The sequence below is a fragment of the Schistocerca americana genome, chromosome 2 (assembly GCF_021461395.2).
Source record: "Schistocerca americana isolate TAMUIC-IGC-003095 chromosome 2, iqSchAmer2.1, whole genome shotgun sequence".
Lineage (NCBI taxonomy): Eukaryota > Metazoa > Arthropoda > Insecta > Orthoptera > Acrididae > Schistocerca > Schistocerca americana.
This window is the reverse complement of record NC_060120.1, coordinates 412,202,984-412,219,406: the sequence shown is the minus strand read 5'-3', so window position 1 is coordinate 412,219,406 and position 16,423 is coordinate 412,202,984. Positions and strand designations below refer to the sequence as shown.

At 40.3% G+C, this 16,423-nt stretch overlaps 1 protein-coding gene across 2 annotated transcripts in view; it reads right to left on the bottom strand.

Moving 5' to 3' along the window:
• The window catches only part of LOC124595817, a 54,339-nt gene that overhangs the window by 15,900 nt on the left and 22,016 nt on the right, over positions 1-16,423 (bottom strand). For both annotated transcript variants that reach the window (XM_047134711.1, XM_047134710.1), the window contains exons 2-3: positions 12,169-12,342; positions 4,550-4,673 (exon numbers count right to left, since the gene is read on the bottom strand). In XM_047134711.1, coding sequence (XP_046990667.1) covers positions 4,550-4,673; positions 12,169-12,309 — 265 coding nt within the window. In that variant the 5' untranslated portion in view covers positions 12,310-12,342. The remainder of the gene's footprint in view (positions 1-4,549; positions 4,674-12,168; positions 12,343-16,423) is intronic.

The window sequence follows — 16,423 nt, the reverse complement described above, 5'->3', positions numbered from 1 at the left end:
TAATAAGAGTGGATCACCAAGATCGAAGAGCTCGGATTAAAATGGATATAAGAAAGGGATGTAGTCTTTTGCCCTTACTGTTCAATCTTTACATCGATGAAGCAACGATCGAAATAAAAGAAAGTTTCAAGAATGGAGTTAAAATTGAAGGCGAAAGGATATCAATGATGATTCACTGATAACATTGCTATTCTCGGTGAAAGTGTAGAAGAATTACGTGGTATGTTGAATGGAATGAACAATTTAATGAATACAGAATATGGACTTAGAATAAAGCGAAGAACAACGAAAGTAATGAGGAGTAACAGAAACGAGAACAGTGAGCAACTTACCAGGACTGATGGTCACGAAGTAGATGAAGTTAAGGAATTCTGATACCTAGGCAGCAAAATAACCAATGACGGAAGTGTCAAACATTGGCTTAATTTGAGAAAGATATTTCTGAGAATGTACGTCTGGAGCACAGCATTGTATGGTAGTGAAATATGGATTGTGGGAAAACCGGAACAGAAGAGAATCGATGCATCTGCGATGTGGTGCTACACACGAATGTTGAAACTTAAGTGGACTGATAAGGTAAGGAATGAGGAGGTTCTGCGCAGAATCGAAGAGAAAAGTAGTATGTGGAAAATACTGACGAGGAGAAGGGCCGGATGATTAGGACATCTATTAAGAAATGAAGGAATCACTTCCATGCTACTAGAGGAACCTGTAGAAGGCAAAAAACTGTAGAGGAAAGCAGAGCCTGGAATACATCGAACAAATAATTGAGGACGTATGTTGAAAGTGTTACTCTCCGATGAAGAGGTTGGCACAGGAGAGGAAAACGTGGCGGGCTGCATCAAACCAGTCAGAAGACTGAAGACTTAAAAAAAAAAAAAAAAAGGTATGACAACCTTCTGAGATAATAGAAATTTGCGGTAAAAACCTGCATTTCTGTAATGCTTAGTCTGATTTTCGCCTGAAAACTACGCAATTCGTTTTCTATCTCTCTAAATTTATCAATAACGTAATAATATTATACATATTTCCGTGAGTTAAGCTTGACCTAAGGAAGTTAGTTATCCTGTAGGGTCCTCTTTACATGAGTTACCAAAAATGCCACATACACGAGATATTTGCCAAAATATTATTTACCTTCTTGTTTACGGAAATTACTTATTCAATAAATAGAAAATTATTGTCTTTTTCAAAATCATACATAACTTTTCGTAAATACATTGAAATGATTAGCAAAGCTAAATACACACTTCCTTATACAAGTGGCATAATTAAAAATTTCAAATGTTGTATTTCATTATTGTTTAAAACAATTTATGTCACTAATTTTGTCATTACTTTTTTTAAACTTTAAGAGCTGTAGCTTTGTTTAAATTACTCGCTACTGAACAGCAGGAAAGCAACACAAATATTAATTTGAACCATAACCTTTTGTAGAAGATCATTTTATAATATACTGAAATAAATTTACCGCCAATTCAGTCGCTTTACAGTTGTGATTGAGTCAACATCTAGCATATAACTTGTGTGCCATGCACGGGTTCTTTGCACAATTCAGTAGCTGGCAACATGTATGTGTGAAGGAACATCGTTCCTTGTCTTGATATCGTGCTCTGTAATTTGTGGTCATCATGAGAGAGCCGTACTTATAGACAAGTAGGAAAAGAGTTTTCGCTGTGAAATTTTGTTGTTCTAACATGAAACAAAAGTGTGAAATAAACAATCGTACACCGTCATTTTGAAAAACTTCTTTTCTTTACTGTGAAATATAAATCCCAGGATCTCTATTTCATCCACAGACAAGGAAGATATAAGAGTCGAATATTGTGCTACTATATACATGCGTAAAAAATTTTACGGAAGCTATAATTCTTTTATAAACTTTACCTAATATCAACCTTTCCTATAGTATTAAACTTGTACTGATGTGTCAGTCTCAGTGCTAGAAGATTAACAGCTGCAAAGTGACAATTTCGTAAATGAAGAAGGAGTGGGTGACATATAGTATGGACCAAAGCAAGAAAATATTTTCAATGTACATGGATCCTAAAACGTGTACCTTATCAGCTATGACCACTTGTTCCTCCTTGCCACGTAATGAAAACACATCTATTTGTTTAGAGGTGCTCAATATGGTGTCAATGCTTTCGACCGACATATTAGGGAATCGCGCACTCTCTGAAAACACCAGACTGATCACGGATGCGTTAGCAAGCGCTGATGACCCGTTCCTGTGTAATTGGTACCTTGCTCGCACCAAAGATTTCAAATGTCCCCACAGCCAAGAAACCGAGGAATTAAGGTCGGAGGGACGAAATGAGCACTGTACTGGATCTCCTCGACTTATCCATTGTCTATTAAATATATAGGTGATGTGTCCACGACTATTTCGAAAAAAAAAGAAAAAATGAGCTGGTGCTCCATCATGCATGAACGACATTTCCAGGCATCGTTGTAAAGGTGCCTCCTCTGGCAGGCGATACCTTGCACCAGTTAACCTGGTTGGTATCATGTAACGTCCTACTCACTTATGGCAATAGTGAAGATGAACATGTATTTATTGTTCTTAGTGTGTGCATTTTAGAGTACAAGTTTACTCACCATTTTTGCCTTGTTTCGGTCGAAACTACCACCATTAAAAGTGTGGAATACATATTTTAACACTATGTACATTTCAGAAATGTGCACTGGCGGTTTAGGACTTGCGTCTTTGTGTGGTAATCGAAACATTCTCGCTGCCGGGTTAACTTCAACAGTGCTTAAATTTTAAATAGAAATCACCAGTAATGGCCGCTGATGACTTCCGGCATAAATTGTCATCCTCGTTCTGCCAGCGGCCATGTCAAAGAGGGCGAAAGAGCGGACAGATATTCAGGGCACTCACATGTCATTGAGGTGGTGGGGAATAGCTCCTAGAAGGTGGAAGAACCAGAAATGGTCAACGGCATGAGAATGCTGAAGGCAATGGAAAATAGTGCGTTAAAGAGACGATTTGTATGTACAGTACATGTTGCCTGTAACTGAAAAAAGTGTAATGACAATCTCTCCACTGGCAACAGATTCCAGAGTATTCCCCCATTCGGATCTCCGGAAGGGGATTACCAGGGTTAGGTGACCATGAGAGAAAGACTGAATGACCAACGAAAGTTGAGGATACTGAACGGATAATTCAGTACGTAAAGGGAAATGAAAATCTAATAGTCGTGGGGGACTGAGATGCGGTTTTAAGACTAGGAGTAGAAGAAAGGGTTACGGGAGAATATGGACTCGGTTAGGAATAGTGAATACTCTGTTCAGTGGTTACAAGAGGAGGCCAGAGGATACGGGGTGAGGCAGAAATTCAGAAATCAGATACTGGATTGTAAGGATAGATATAGACTTAGATCACAATTTAGTAGTGATGAACAGACTAGTTAGGAAGAACTAGTGTGAAGGGAAGTAGGATACGGAAATACTGAAAAATGAAGAGATAATGAATAGTTCAGTAGGCAGTTGAGCTGGAGAAGAATGGCCATCTCTGAAAATGGCAGTCGCAGAAGTTGGAAAGGAAACTAGAGGTGCAAGGAAGGTAACTGCGAAGAACCAATGGGTGACAGAAGATATTCTTCAGTTGATCGACGAAAGAATGAACTACAAAAATGTTGAGGAATGCATAACTACAAGTAACTTGTGAACGAAATAAACATGAAATACAAGAAGCCAAGGCAAAATGGCTGCACGAAAAATGCGAAGAAATCAAAAAGAAATGACTGTCGGAAGGACTGACTCAGCATATAGGAAATTCAAAACAGCCTTCGGTGAAATTAAAAACAAGGATGGTAACATTAAGAGTGCAATGAGAATCACACTGTTTAATGCAGGAGAGAGGTAAGATAGATGGCAAGATTGCACTGAAGGCCACTCCGACAAGGAAAACGTGTCTGATGACGTGACAAAAGAAACAGGAGTCATCAGGGAAGTGTCACCTAAACGACTATTCACTTTAATGTGTGGAATGTATGAGACTGGTGACACCATCAAACTTTCGGAAAAACATCATCCACACAATTCCGAATATAGCAAGAGGCTACAAGTGCTAGAAGTATCGCTTAATCAGTTTAAAAGCTCATGCATTCAAGTTGCACGCAGAAGAATGGAAAAGAAAATTGACTTTAGATGACGATCAGTTTGGCTTTAAGAAAGTGAAATGCGCCAAAGAGGCAGTTCTGACGTTGCGTTTGATATTAGAAGCAAAACTGAAGAAAAATCAAGAAACGCCCGTTGGATTTCTCGACTAGGAAAAGTCGTTCGACAATGCAAAATGGTGTAAGCTGTTCGAAATTCTGAGAAAAATATGGATGAATAATCTATGTAGAGCACTTGGTGCAATTATTATCTTTTGATTGCTTGTTATTTCGTTTCGTTACCCAAAAAGAACTTTATAAAATTTCCGTTGTATATCAAAATCATGGTATTTTTCTGATTGAGAACAAAACCTCCCTTTTCTCAGTATGTCAGTTCACAGTTTCAGAACTGTGATACAGTCATTACTTGTTTTAAGGTAGCGTACCTTTGAAGTGGATTGTGATATCGAATAGTTCGCCATTCCTGCAGGTCCTGACTGCGACGTCCACGGCAACTTCGAACGCCTCGTTTACTTGCCAGCCCACGCCGTACGAGTGATCCATGTCCATCTGAAACACACAAAGGTCAGCAGCAGCCGCTGAGGAAAAAGTTCGTATTGATAATAAGAGGCGTTATGGCTTTTGGATAGCTACACAAAATAAAAACCCATTGTATGTGGTGTACCGAAAAGCGTCGGGGAGAACATGTATGTTTCGAGAGAAAAATGATAACTGAGGTTATGAGCGGCACAACTTAGGAACATTAAATTTATGGGCTTAGAACAATGATTTTGATGTAAAAGAGAGCCCAAAATTTTATCATATTGACAGATCACACTCCTGCCCCCCACCACCCCTCCCTCTCCCGAGCGACAGATAGTGGGCAAAGCCATGCTATGTGTCAAACGGAATTAACCTCTTCACTCGTTCTTCATGCGTCCAGATCAATTAACGCATGTCCACTGCGTTGCATCAACAGGCTTTGAAAATATTGGCGCCATCACTCTGACACCAGGTTATTGCATCACCCTTCTAACGGCAGGATCGTTCTACTCCCGTAAAAGCAGCACACTAATTTCTTCCAATACGTTTACTGTAAAGTATTAATAATACTGGCGCGTGGTCAAATCCATTTCACCGACCGTTTACATGTAGAACTCACACAGATCGATTATAACAAAGTTGAAGGACGCTTTTCCAGTGCTACAGAACTCGTAGGCACATTGCATTGGCCCATTACAAGTGATATAAATAAACGTTCGATCCCTCGTCCACTAAGAGATAGGCTACGTCATAATAAGGATTATTTAGTCTGAGAAAAGATCTCTCGCTTAACAGACTCTCTCAAACCACGCTGTGTTAAACATTGTGGAAGCAGTCTTAGCGACAAACAGGGATACGATTTTTTTTATTTTTTTTGCTGTAATCAATCGATGCGGATAGATGTAGAAGCACTGTTTTGTCTGCAAAAGTGTTGTAAATACATATATATCGTATGTACAAACGCATAAATGATGAAAAATGTAATGAAATAGATCTAGGAGATCAGGTCCTAAAAACCAAGCTGTTGCGGCAAGCAACGTGCCCTCCGCTGCCGCGTGGCGTCATGCGAATGTAAGGAATGAGTTTAACTTAGACGTTTATTCTTATGTATTCAGACCCCTACTAGTTTGAGAAGCGACACCAATTGTCCGTCCTGTCCTGCCATGAGGATGCAATATGGAAGATGATGGGTTCAGGATACAGCTGTGCCAGCGGTCGTCAACCTTGGAGCCGCTACTTCTCAGTCAAGCAGCTTCTCAGTTGACATTACGAAACTGTTGCAGTTCTCTCACAGAGGAAAAGTACTGCCAGTACCAGGAGCTAAGGTCGTGTTCTCCGCATGGGAGTCAGATGCGCTGACCCGTCGGCTATGGAGCCGGATAAAGTCTAATTTTAAGTATTTTGAAATTTTTTATGCAAAGTGACCTGAGAATAATGGTCACTTTAGCAAATGAAGACATGAAGTCCGTACATGAGTCTGCGATTACGTTATGCCACTTTATTTGTAAAGGTTCGTCTTGATCACATAAATTGTACAATTCACAATTATCGATTTTGGCCATCCCCATCATCAGATAGTTACAAACGGAAACACGGTGGTGTAACCAACTAGATCCAGTTGGCACAGGCTTAGTGATACATAAGAAGAATAAAAATGTTAACATGATTAACAACCACGCTTGCCAGCCATATACAGGATAAAAGTACTGTGATGTAGGTATAATCGTCAAAATCTATAGATCTGGGTACACGATACGCGCTGGTGATGGCATGGATATGCCCCGTATTTATACAAATAACTGAGGACAATAGAGGGCTCTATTAATAGAGTACACTGGTAACCAGTACCGTAAATTCAGTAGCTAAAATCCAGTATGCGTAGTCATGAATTAAAATAACTTCATATGGCAAAGTGAGCATCTGACAATAAAACATCAACTGCCATGAAATATGTGGAAATAAAACCCATACTTAAAATCTACATAACACATGTCAAAACTAATAATAGAAGTCTACTAACCTGGAAAAGTAGATAACATATAATCGTGTCAAAATCAGAATAGAAAGTTTGCAACTGACATGACATTCATAAATCGAAACCTTTCTGCGTGATAAAACAATTAAACATAACCGTGAATGTAAGACACTTAACAAGACACTGACTGTTAATTAAAATCTCGATAGTCGATGACACAATCTTAGCGGAAATACAGTGGCACCGCCTCGTGGCTTCTCGTTAAGAAGTTTTTGTTTTCCTATGGCGTAGCTGATGAAAAAGGTCCAGCCTTTTCGCACCTGGTAGCAGTAATCCCAGTTTCTGTTTTCTGTATACGTAAATTTCCATTTCTCCAGTACATTCAATAACTGTCCTTGTGATGCCTTATGCAACACTGCCATATTATATTCTATATTTCCTGACATATACTTTTCTTTATCCAAATGTGTACAGAATACGCTCTTAGTTTGGTTGTATACAAGCTCTCTGAAACGAGTCTTGAAAGTTCTTCCCGTCGCACCAATCTATATCTTTTCGCAGTCTTGGCAGTTAATCTTCTAGATACCAGATTCTAAATATTTGTCGCTTTTGTTGCCAACTTTGTGGTGTAGCTTAGAAAAAACGATGCCTTTCGCCTGAATTCCAATTTTTCTCTCGTTTTTCTGGAGGCTTGTGCTATTCTCTCGGCTACTGCACCATTGTATGACCTAGCAACATACGACTTCTTACCCTTTGTATTTGCTGTCTCTTTCCAGTCAAGTATTTTTCACAGTAATGTAATTAACCCTTATGAGAAACTTAAGTCGAAAATACATGACAGGAGTCAGAAGGTCCAGAGAAAAGAAGTTTTTTACTGCTTTGTCATACAATGCTGCACAATCCTTCAGAAAAAGCGAGAGTAAAAATTGTGTTTAAAACGAAAGGTACTGTTGTTTCTGAGCAACACCACAAAGTTCGCAATAACACTAACTAATATTTAGAATCTAACGTCTACAGGATCAAATGCCAACACGCGAAATGTTTTATATTGATCAGACGGGAAGAAATTTCAAGACTCGTTCTACATCATATGCATATAGCCTAAATAAAACCGTATTCGATACATATTTGGATGAAGTAAGGCATCAAAACGAGAAATTGAAATTTTAAAGAAAATGGCTACTGGGATTGCTGTTGAATGAACTGAATGAATGTAACATGACTGATTGTTTTGATACATTCAGTTTTTATATATATTCAGTTTTGATATATTCAGTTTTAGAAGCGTCGAATGACGCAGCAAACTGGTGTGTGGTCGTGTGCGCCAGCCACCACCTGCCTTGTTCGCAAGCTCCTTCACTGCAAAACGAAAACTTCTTACCGAGAAGGCACGAAGAGGTGCCACAGAGATTCCGCTCCGAATGTGTCATCAGCTATCGAAATTTTAATCAACAGTCACTGTCTTGTTAACTGTCTTACATTTTCGTTTACGTTTAAATGTTTTGTGTTGCAGAAACAATAAAATATTTTGTTCTGACTTTTACGTAATTATATATTTTTATTTTACCAGGCTAGTAGCTTTCTATTATTAGTTTTTACACGTTTTATGTGGATTTTAAGCATGATTTTTGTTTCCACATATTTTATGTCTGAATAAAATCTTCTCGGTTTCCAAGCAGCGTTTATTCGAATAAAATTCTGGAGCTTCCGAAAATTTTATTCGAATTGACGCAGCGTGAAAACCGGAAAGATTTTAGTTAGAAATGCCGGCCCTAAGGACTCCGAGGACACATATTTTATATATTTTGATGTTTCATTGTCAGACGCTCATTTTCCTCTATGAAGAAATTTTAATAAGTGCCCACGCATACAGGATCTCAGGTACAGAATTAACGATACTGGTTACTTACGTACACTGATATTAGCACCCTCTACTGGCCTCATGTATTTGTTTAATTACTGGACGTATCCAGGCCATCACCAGCATCTTCTGTGAACCTAGATCGATAGATTTTGATGTTGATACCTGCATCAGAATATTCTTATGCTACGTATGGGTGGTAAGTGTGGTTGTTTATCATGTTAATAGTTCGAAACTTTCTGGCAGATTAAAACTGTGTGCCCGACCGAGACTCGAACTCGGAACCTTTGCCATTCGCGGGCAAGTACTCTACCAACTGAGCTACCCAAGCACGACTCACGCGCCGTCCTCACAGCTTTACTTCTGCCAGTATCTCGTATCCTACCTGGTAGAGCACTTGCCCGCGAAAGGCAAAGGTCCCGAGTTCGAATCTCGGTCCGGCGCACAGTTTTAATCTGCCAGGAAGTTTCATATCAGCGCACACTCCGCTGCAGATTGAAAATCTCATTCTGGCATGTTAATAGTTTCATTTTTCTTACGAATCGCTAGACCAGTTGTAGATTTTGGTTCAGCTAATTGAACCTAGTTGGTTACACCACTTATCTATTTGTAACAGTTCTGTAGGTGGCAACGGCCGAAACCAATAATTATGAATTGTACAGTGTATGCGATCAAAACGGACTTTTGTAAACGAAAGAATATTGAATATTCAGGGATATGAGAGGAATAATCATTCTAAACCAAAATTTCCAGTAAATTTGAGCTGTAAAATTCATGCCTTAACGGCGATCTACATCCACATGGATACTCTGCATATCACATGTAATTGCCTGGCAAAGGGTTCATCGAACGACCCTCACCGTAATTCTCTATTATTCCACTCTCGAACAGCACGTGGAAACAACGAACACCTCTATCTTTCCGTGCGAGCTCTGATTTCCCTTAGTTTATTATGATGATGGTTTCTCCGCATGTACGTTGGCGTCAAAGAAGTATTTTTGCATTTAGAGGAGCAAGTTGGTGATTGAAATTTCGTGAGAAGATTCCGCCGCAACGATAAACGCCTTTGTCTTAATGGTGTCCATCCCAAATCCTGTATCATGTTGGTGACACAGTCTCCACTATTTCGCGATAATACAAAACGTGCTGCTCTTCGTTGAACTTTCTCGATTTACTCCGTTAATTCTATCTGGTAAGGATCCCTGACCGAGCAACAGCACTCCAAAAGAGGACGGACTAGCGTAGTGTAGGCACTCCCTTTAATAGATGATACTGTGAAACAAATCTCTTCCACTGCAGTATGTTTGCTTTTCATACTTTGAAATGTGGTAGTATGGTTGAAAACAAAACAAAAATGTGCAATAAACATGGACTCTACAATGCATACCTTAAGAGCAATGAGCATTTGATCATTTTCGCTGCTGTGCAACAGATCTCTGGTACTGAAGCGCTTAAGGTATATGTCGTAGAGTCCCCGTTTACTGAGCAATATTTTCTTGTTTTTGTCTGTACTACCTCCTTCCAAAATCTGGAAAGCAAAGAGGTTTCAGTAAAAGTGATTTGTGTCATAGTATCTTAGCTGAAGTGTTCAGATCTCTTAAGTCATGAGCTTTGGATCCCATGTTTACCAGACGTTTTTGTTTTGAATAATCGTTCCTACCATATTGACCATTGTATTGTATTGTATTGTATGTTAACCGGGGGCCCAGAAACGACGGAGAGGCTCCGTCCCCGCTGCAGCAGCAGTGGTCCACAACCCCACGAAGACTGCCGTAGTCCACTTCACCCCTCCGCCGCTCCACATCGAACCACTCTTTCAGGGTTATTGTGTAGTTCGGCCCCCGGTGCACACCCCCAGGGAACGTCTCACACCAGACGAGTGTAACCCCTACGTTTGCGTGGTAGAGTAATGGTGGTGTACGCGTACGTGGAGAACTTGTTTGTGCAGCAATCGCCGACATAGTGTAACTATGGCCGAATAAGAGGAACCAGCCCGCACTCACCGTGGCAGATGGAAAACCGCCTAAAAACCATCCACAGTCTGGCCGGCTCACCGGACCTCGACACAAGTCCGCCGGGTGGGTTCGTGCCGGGGACCACGCGCTCCTTCCCGCCCGGAAAGCCGTGGGCTAGACCGCCATTCCTGGTGGAACACTCTGCAACCCTAAAATTTGTTCCATTCTGTCACGATACTTGTTGTCTGGCAGTATTAACGCCCACTTTTTGTCCTGGAGCTTGCATTCAGCACTGATCAGTTCTGCCTCGGATTTGTGTTTTCGATTGTGTCAGTTGCACGTGATCAGTGGCATGTAGTGTGGACAGGTTTACTGACCAAGAGTCAGCCTTTACACGCCTCGTTTGTTGGTACAATGAATGCAACGGAAGAGCGGCCCAACGGCGCCACCGATATTCTGAACTGACACGACACCAGTGGCAATGACATTACAGTTCTTTTGTATCTGTACTCTGAGTTAGACATTTTAATGATTCCATATTGCAAGCTGTTCATTGGTATGAAAATATTTTCTGGGGAACAAAAGTAATTTGGGTAGCAAACAGAATAAATCGTAAATACAAAATTACTCTCTACAGCAACCGGAGACCGCAGGTCCCTTACACCAAATCACTCAGGAAGTATCAATGAACCACCTCCGAAAATCTGTCGGTGGGGTTTATTTTCACCTAGTATACATGTATAAAAAGCCGTGTATGAAATTTTGTCGGTGGAGTTCGTGCTCACCTTGTATGCACGTATTAAAAGTTGGTTACTGCCAAAGCGAAAAAAAAGTTGTATGAAATAAGCTAAGGAAAGGACAGTATTGGTAGCAATAACGGCAAAAAACTGGGCTGGATGCATTCCGGAGTCACTCGTTTGCTGTCACTAGTATCAGCTCAGACTTCGGTGACCAAAGTTGTCGCAGTCGGTGTTGCACGATTCCAGTAGCTAATACTCTTTAGGTCAACTGGGTACCCTTAAACAGCCGAAAGAGTCAGTAAGACAGGAAATAATCCCATCGGTTAACGAATATTTGCAATATTCGTTCCCTCACTCGAGTCTGTCGCTGCCAAGTGGCACGGTGATAACGCGTGGGGGGAAACTTTGCTAGCAGCACACTTGCCGTTGCTCATTCCCTAGCAAACAAACTTCTGGCAGGCTGTGTTCACAACTGACTGTAATTTGTGTTTTAGTCGCCATTCGATCAGTACCGTATGCTCATCAGATGCGACTAGCTAGAAGTGAATTATTATCGTCGAATTGAATCTGTTTGTCGATGCTGTCCGGGAAAATAAATTTCTGTTTCGGAAATTCTAAATTAGTGGCTAGGTCCTCAATTTTATTTCTTTTCTTTTAACAATACGACAGTTTGAATCATTTGCTTTACAAACACCTGTCAGCGACCCACACAAATTAATTCTTGTCTTCAAATGGCTCTGAGCACTATGGAACTTAATATCTGAGGTCAGTAGTCCCGTAGACTTATAACTACTTAAACCTAACTAATCTAAGGACATCACACACATCCACGCCCGAGGCAGGATTCGAAACAGCGGCCGTAGCAGTCGCGCGGTTCCAGACTGAAGTGCCTAGAACCGCTCGGCCAGCGCGACCGGCAGTTAATTAGCTGAAGAAAGATATGTATTTATACACATTCACAGTAGATATAAAAAAACAGTGAATTACATACCTTCACAATCCAGTACCCGGACGCGTTGCGCTTAGCAGTGAATGCGAGGTACATAGGATAATGAGCTGCATGTGTAGTAACAGCAAGCGCCCAGAATACGAAGACACCGCAACAGATCCCCGTAGAGAACATTCTAATCATCACTTGTTGGTCACAGATATCGTTGCTTAATTCCTATAACATGTAAAAACAGCATTCAGTGTCTGTACCATTACCCTCCAAAACATTTGCAGATTCTTGAGAAACTAGTGTAGGCTACGTTCACCGATAACGTTAGGAATAAAAACATTAACATCATTTCTACTATTGATGGTAAACAACATGAATTTTACTCGTGCCTTATGTATCTCTTGAAATAGAATACAGTACATCATGTGTATTTTCGTAGATAATGAATTTCTTTGTTGGGCAAAGAAATCTAAGCTCCTTTTCGTACTCCAGTTATGAACCTTCTCAAAATATACTGTGATTCCTTAAAATTGCATCATGGTAGTGGATAGAGAATAATCATGTTTTACAAGTACAGCCAGAGCCGTACAAAACGCATGGCGAGATGGGCTCCCGTCAAGGGAGCAGACATAGAGGTGGCGCAAAAACTGAAAAGAAAAGAAAATGCAAGTAATATGGATGATTTGAGTGTTAACCAGGAGAAGTACGTGGGTTCTCGTACCCCACTTGCTCCTACCCTCTGCTTAGAAGATGCCTTTTCCCATGACTGTACACACACGCCGTTTCCACCGTGTAATTTCGAGCAATTGTAAGGAAACGACTATAAGTCGCTGTCACGAAAGTAGACTGCTCGATATCGTCCCTTACGTGTCACCCAAGTCCACTCCTCGCCCTGCAGTGTTTCCGTGTCAGGTGCAGGCTAGCTTGTCGTCATAATTTGCTGCTTCCGCGTGTTTGTTTACCTCTCCTATTTGAATTTGTTCTGCTTTACATTCAGTTATGAGTTATATTGTATGTTCTGTGCGTAGAATACCTGCTATCCCACATGTCTGCTATCCCAAATGTTCTTGGTGTAAATCTATACCGAATAGACATTAGGTATTAACTATGTAATGGAGACTCCATCAGGATTTGCGTGCACCACGACCACTACAACAGTACTAACAACAAAAGAAGAGTCAACATAGGTCGTTGAAGTAGAAATTTTTATTTCTGCAGCAAATCCGTTTCAATCACTGCGTAACCATCGTCAGTGCCAGTATTAATGCCCTGTGGCAGTTGCATTTGTACCTTCAGTCTGACAAGTACTCTTCGTGGATAAGTGTAGATATTGCAGTTTCACTGCTTGTATTTGTGAGTCCTCAGGTCTTTAATATTAGCACTGATGTCGGTCAGGCAGAGACTGAAATTGATTTGCAACAGAAATAACTATTTCTACTTCAACAATCGATACCGACCCACCTTTTGTTATTAACCATGTAACATCTAACGGCTTAAAGTTTTTCAACCAACTTGCTCGTGACGAGTGAGCTAGGTGGAACGTTAATTTTTCGAAGCACATTAATTGACAGCAGAAAGGTTGGTAGTCACAGAAAGAGCAGTGTAATGTGTTAGCAGCATCGTAGCTTCTTCATAGGCTGTAGGTGTGAATGTTGTGTTCAATTCGCCATGAATAGAATGTAAAAAGATTTATTCATACTGAATATTTTAACAAAGAAGTGGTCTGTAGGACTATGCTAAAATACTACAATAGACAATGGCCACTACGGGCTGCAATACAATACAAAACTGAGTTTGAGGTCTCGGAAAGGTTCCTTTTTCCCATTTAAGTTACAATGAGCTTAAGTCCAGATAATTTGACGACTGACGCAAATTTCTTATGTAATGAACGTATATTCCCGCCCGTACAGCTACATTTTTGATGACTATGCACTTATTGCATACGGAGGACAATAGCCCTATAATTTATGTGGACAAAATTTGGATTTCGCAGAACCATACGAACAAATGCATTTGGCACACTTGCAAGGAAAATGTTGTCCTGAAAATATCTACAGGACCTTTGGTATAGAGAATATCAGTGGTTTGGGTAAGGGGTCTAGTGATGAATTGTATGCAATAACTGCAAATATAATCCCCACTCCCGTTGGGAAATACTTTATTTTATTTTTTTATTTACACGTCTGTTTCCGTAGGAGCAAATTGAGGAGCAAATCTCAAAGGTCATGGAACGTGTCAGTGCATGAAATTACGACATAAAAGTACTAACACTTAAAATAAAATGCTTATGAACCCAAATTAGTCAAGCCATAAGTTTAAGTAAACGCAAACAACAATATAACATAACAATCAGATTAATTTTTCAAAGAACTCCCCAACAGAATAGTAGTGACCAATGAGGAAACTCTTCAGTTTCGATCTGAAAGTGCTTGGATTACTGCTAAGAGTTTTGAATTATTGTGGTAGCTTATTGAAAATCGATGCTGCAGAACACTACACAGCTTTCTGCACAAGGTTAAGGAAGTGCAATCCAAATGCAGATTGGACTTCTGCCGAGTATTAACTGAGTGGAAGCTGCTAATTCTTGAGAATAAGCTGATATTGTTAACAAAAACGACATTAAAAGATATACATACTGAGAGGCCAATTGAATAATACCCAACTAGTGAACTGGGGTCGACAATAGGTTCACAAACTTACATCACCTATTGCCCGAACTGCCCATTTATAAACCAAAAACATTCTTTCAGAATGGAAATAGTTACTGCAAAATATAATATCATACGACATAAGCGAATGAAAATAAGCAGAGAAGACTAATTTTCGTGTCGAACGATCACTTACTTCAGATACCGTTCGAACAGTAAAAATGGCAGCATTAAGTCCGTGAACAAGATCGTGAACGTGGGCTTTCCACGCCAGTTTACTATCTATCTGAACATCTATAGATCTGAACTGTTCAGTTTTACTAACAATATGCCCATTTTGTGATATTAGAACGTCGGGTTTTGTTGAAATATCTGTCTTACTGTGATTTAGTGTTACTTTATTTTCTGCAAGTCATGAAATTATGTCATGAACTGCACTGTTTGAACCAGTGCCAATGTTTCCTTTACTAACAAGCTTTCCTAACAAGCTAGTGGCATCAGAAAACAGAAATATTTTAGAATGACCCGTAATACTAGACACGTTCGGAGTACCAGGTAGAAGGACTGGTGGCGCGGTTAGACACGTTTAGAGCACACAGGGACAGGTACAAAGGTGCGCACGTTAACACGTCCAGAGCCGTTAAAGGGCGAAGTTAGTGCAAGTTTAAAGACTGATGCCTTCAGCAGTTTGAATTTCGTAATCCTCTCTTCTATGGCAATTCCCTAATTGATTTCACCAAATTTTTAGAACTGAGAAAGTCTCTCGATTTGCTAGTATTTAGATTTTTGGAATTCTGGGTGGCAGGTAGTTGCATGTAATTTTTTAAATACATTTATTTATTTGTTATGAGCAATATTGTAAAATCGTTAAATTTCATTTCAGTATTCGTTTTTGTTTTATTTATCTATTTAACCTGATCTGATTATGGTCATGAGGCCCTCTCTGACATCTGACCACGGTTTCACATCTGCAGTACCTTTTATACGTCATATTTACCTAAGGAATAACAATTTTAAGTATTTTCTTAATAGTTATTCTCTGGGAGCAAACTAGCAATAGCCTGATTAGACCTAAATGGGAATACACTGGGAGATACAAGTACGTCATTCCTCGCTGCTTCACTCTATGACAGAGTTCATCGATCGTAATGACTGGCGCTTGGTACTGTGCCAGTATCTCCGCAACCCATGGCTAGACATTTTCCGTCCTCTGTGTCGAGGTAGGTCAGAGCAGCACGGTAACTTGTGGTCTCGCGTTATCTCGTTGAAGTTAGGAAACAGGCGCCTCTAAGATAGGACACAGCCAGTGGCTTTGAGATATCAGGAATGTAACGCCTGCTGTTCAAATTACGGGTGTTGTATTGTGTACCCTGCACCATTACGCCTGGTGCTGGGTACACGTATGAAGAATGCAGTCTGGCAATGTGTGGTGGCATTCCTGCTGACTGAGGTGTCACTTGGCGCACCACTGTCGAGCGCTTCTGTCTGCTTCGTCAAGAAAAACAGCGCCAGTGGTCGCTGTGTTGAGCTGTGTTAATAGTATATGATTCTCCAAACACGGTCGGGTATCCCGTTTGAGTGTTCTTTGCAAATAAAGTCTAAAGGTGGTTGACGTGACTGTACTACCCTACATGACCGATCGAACAGTGTTTTGTCTC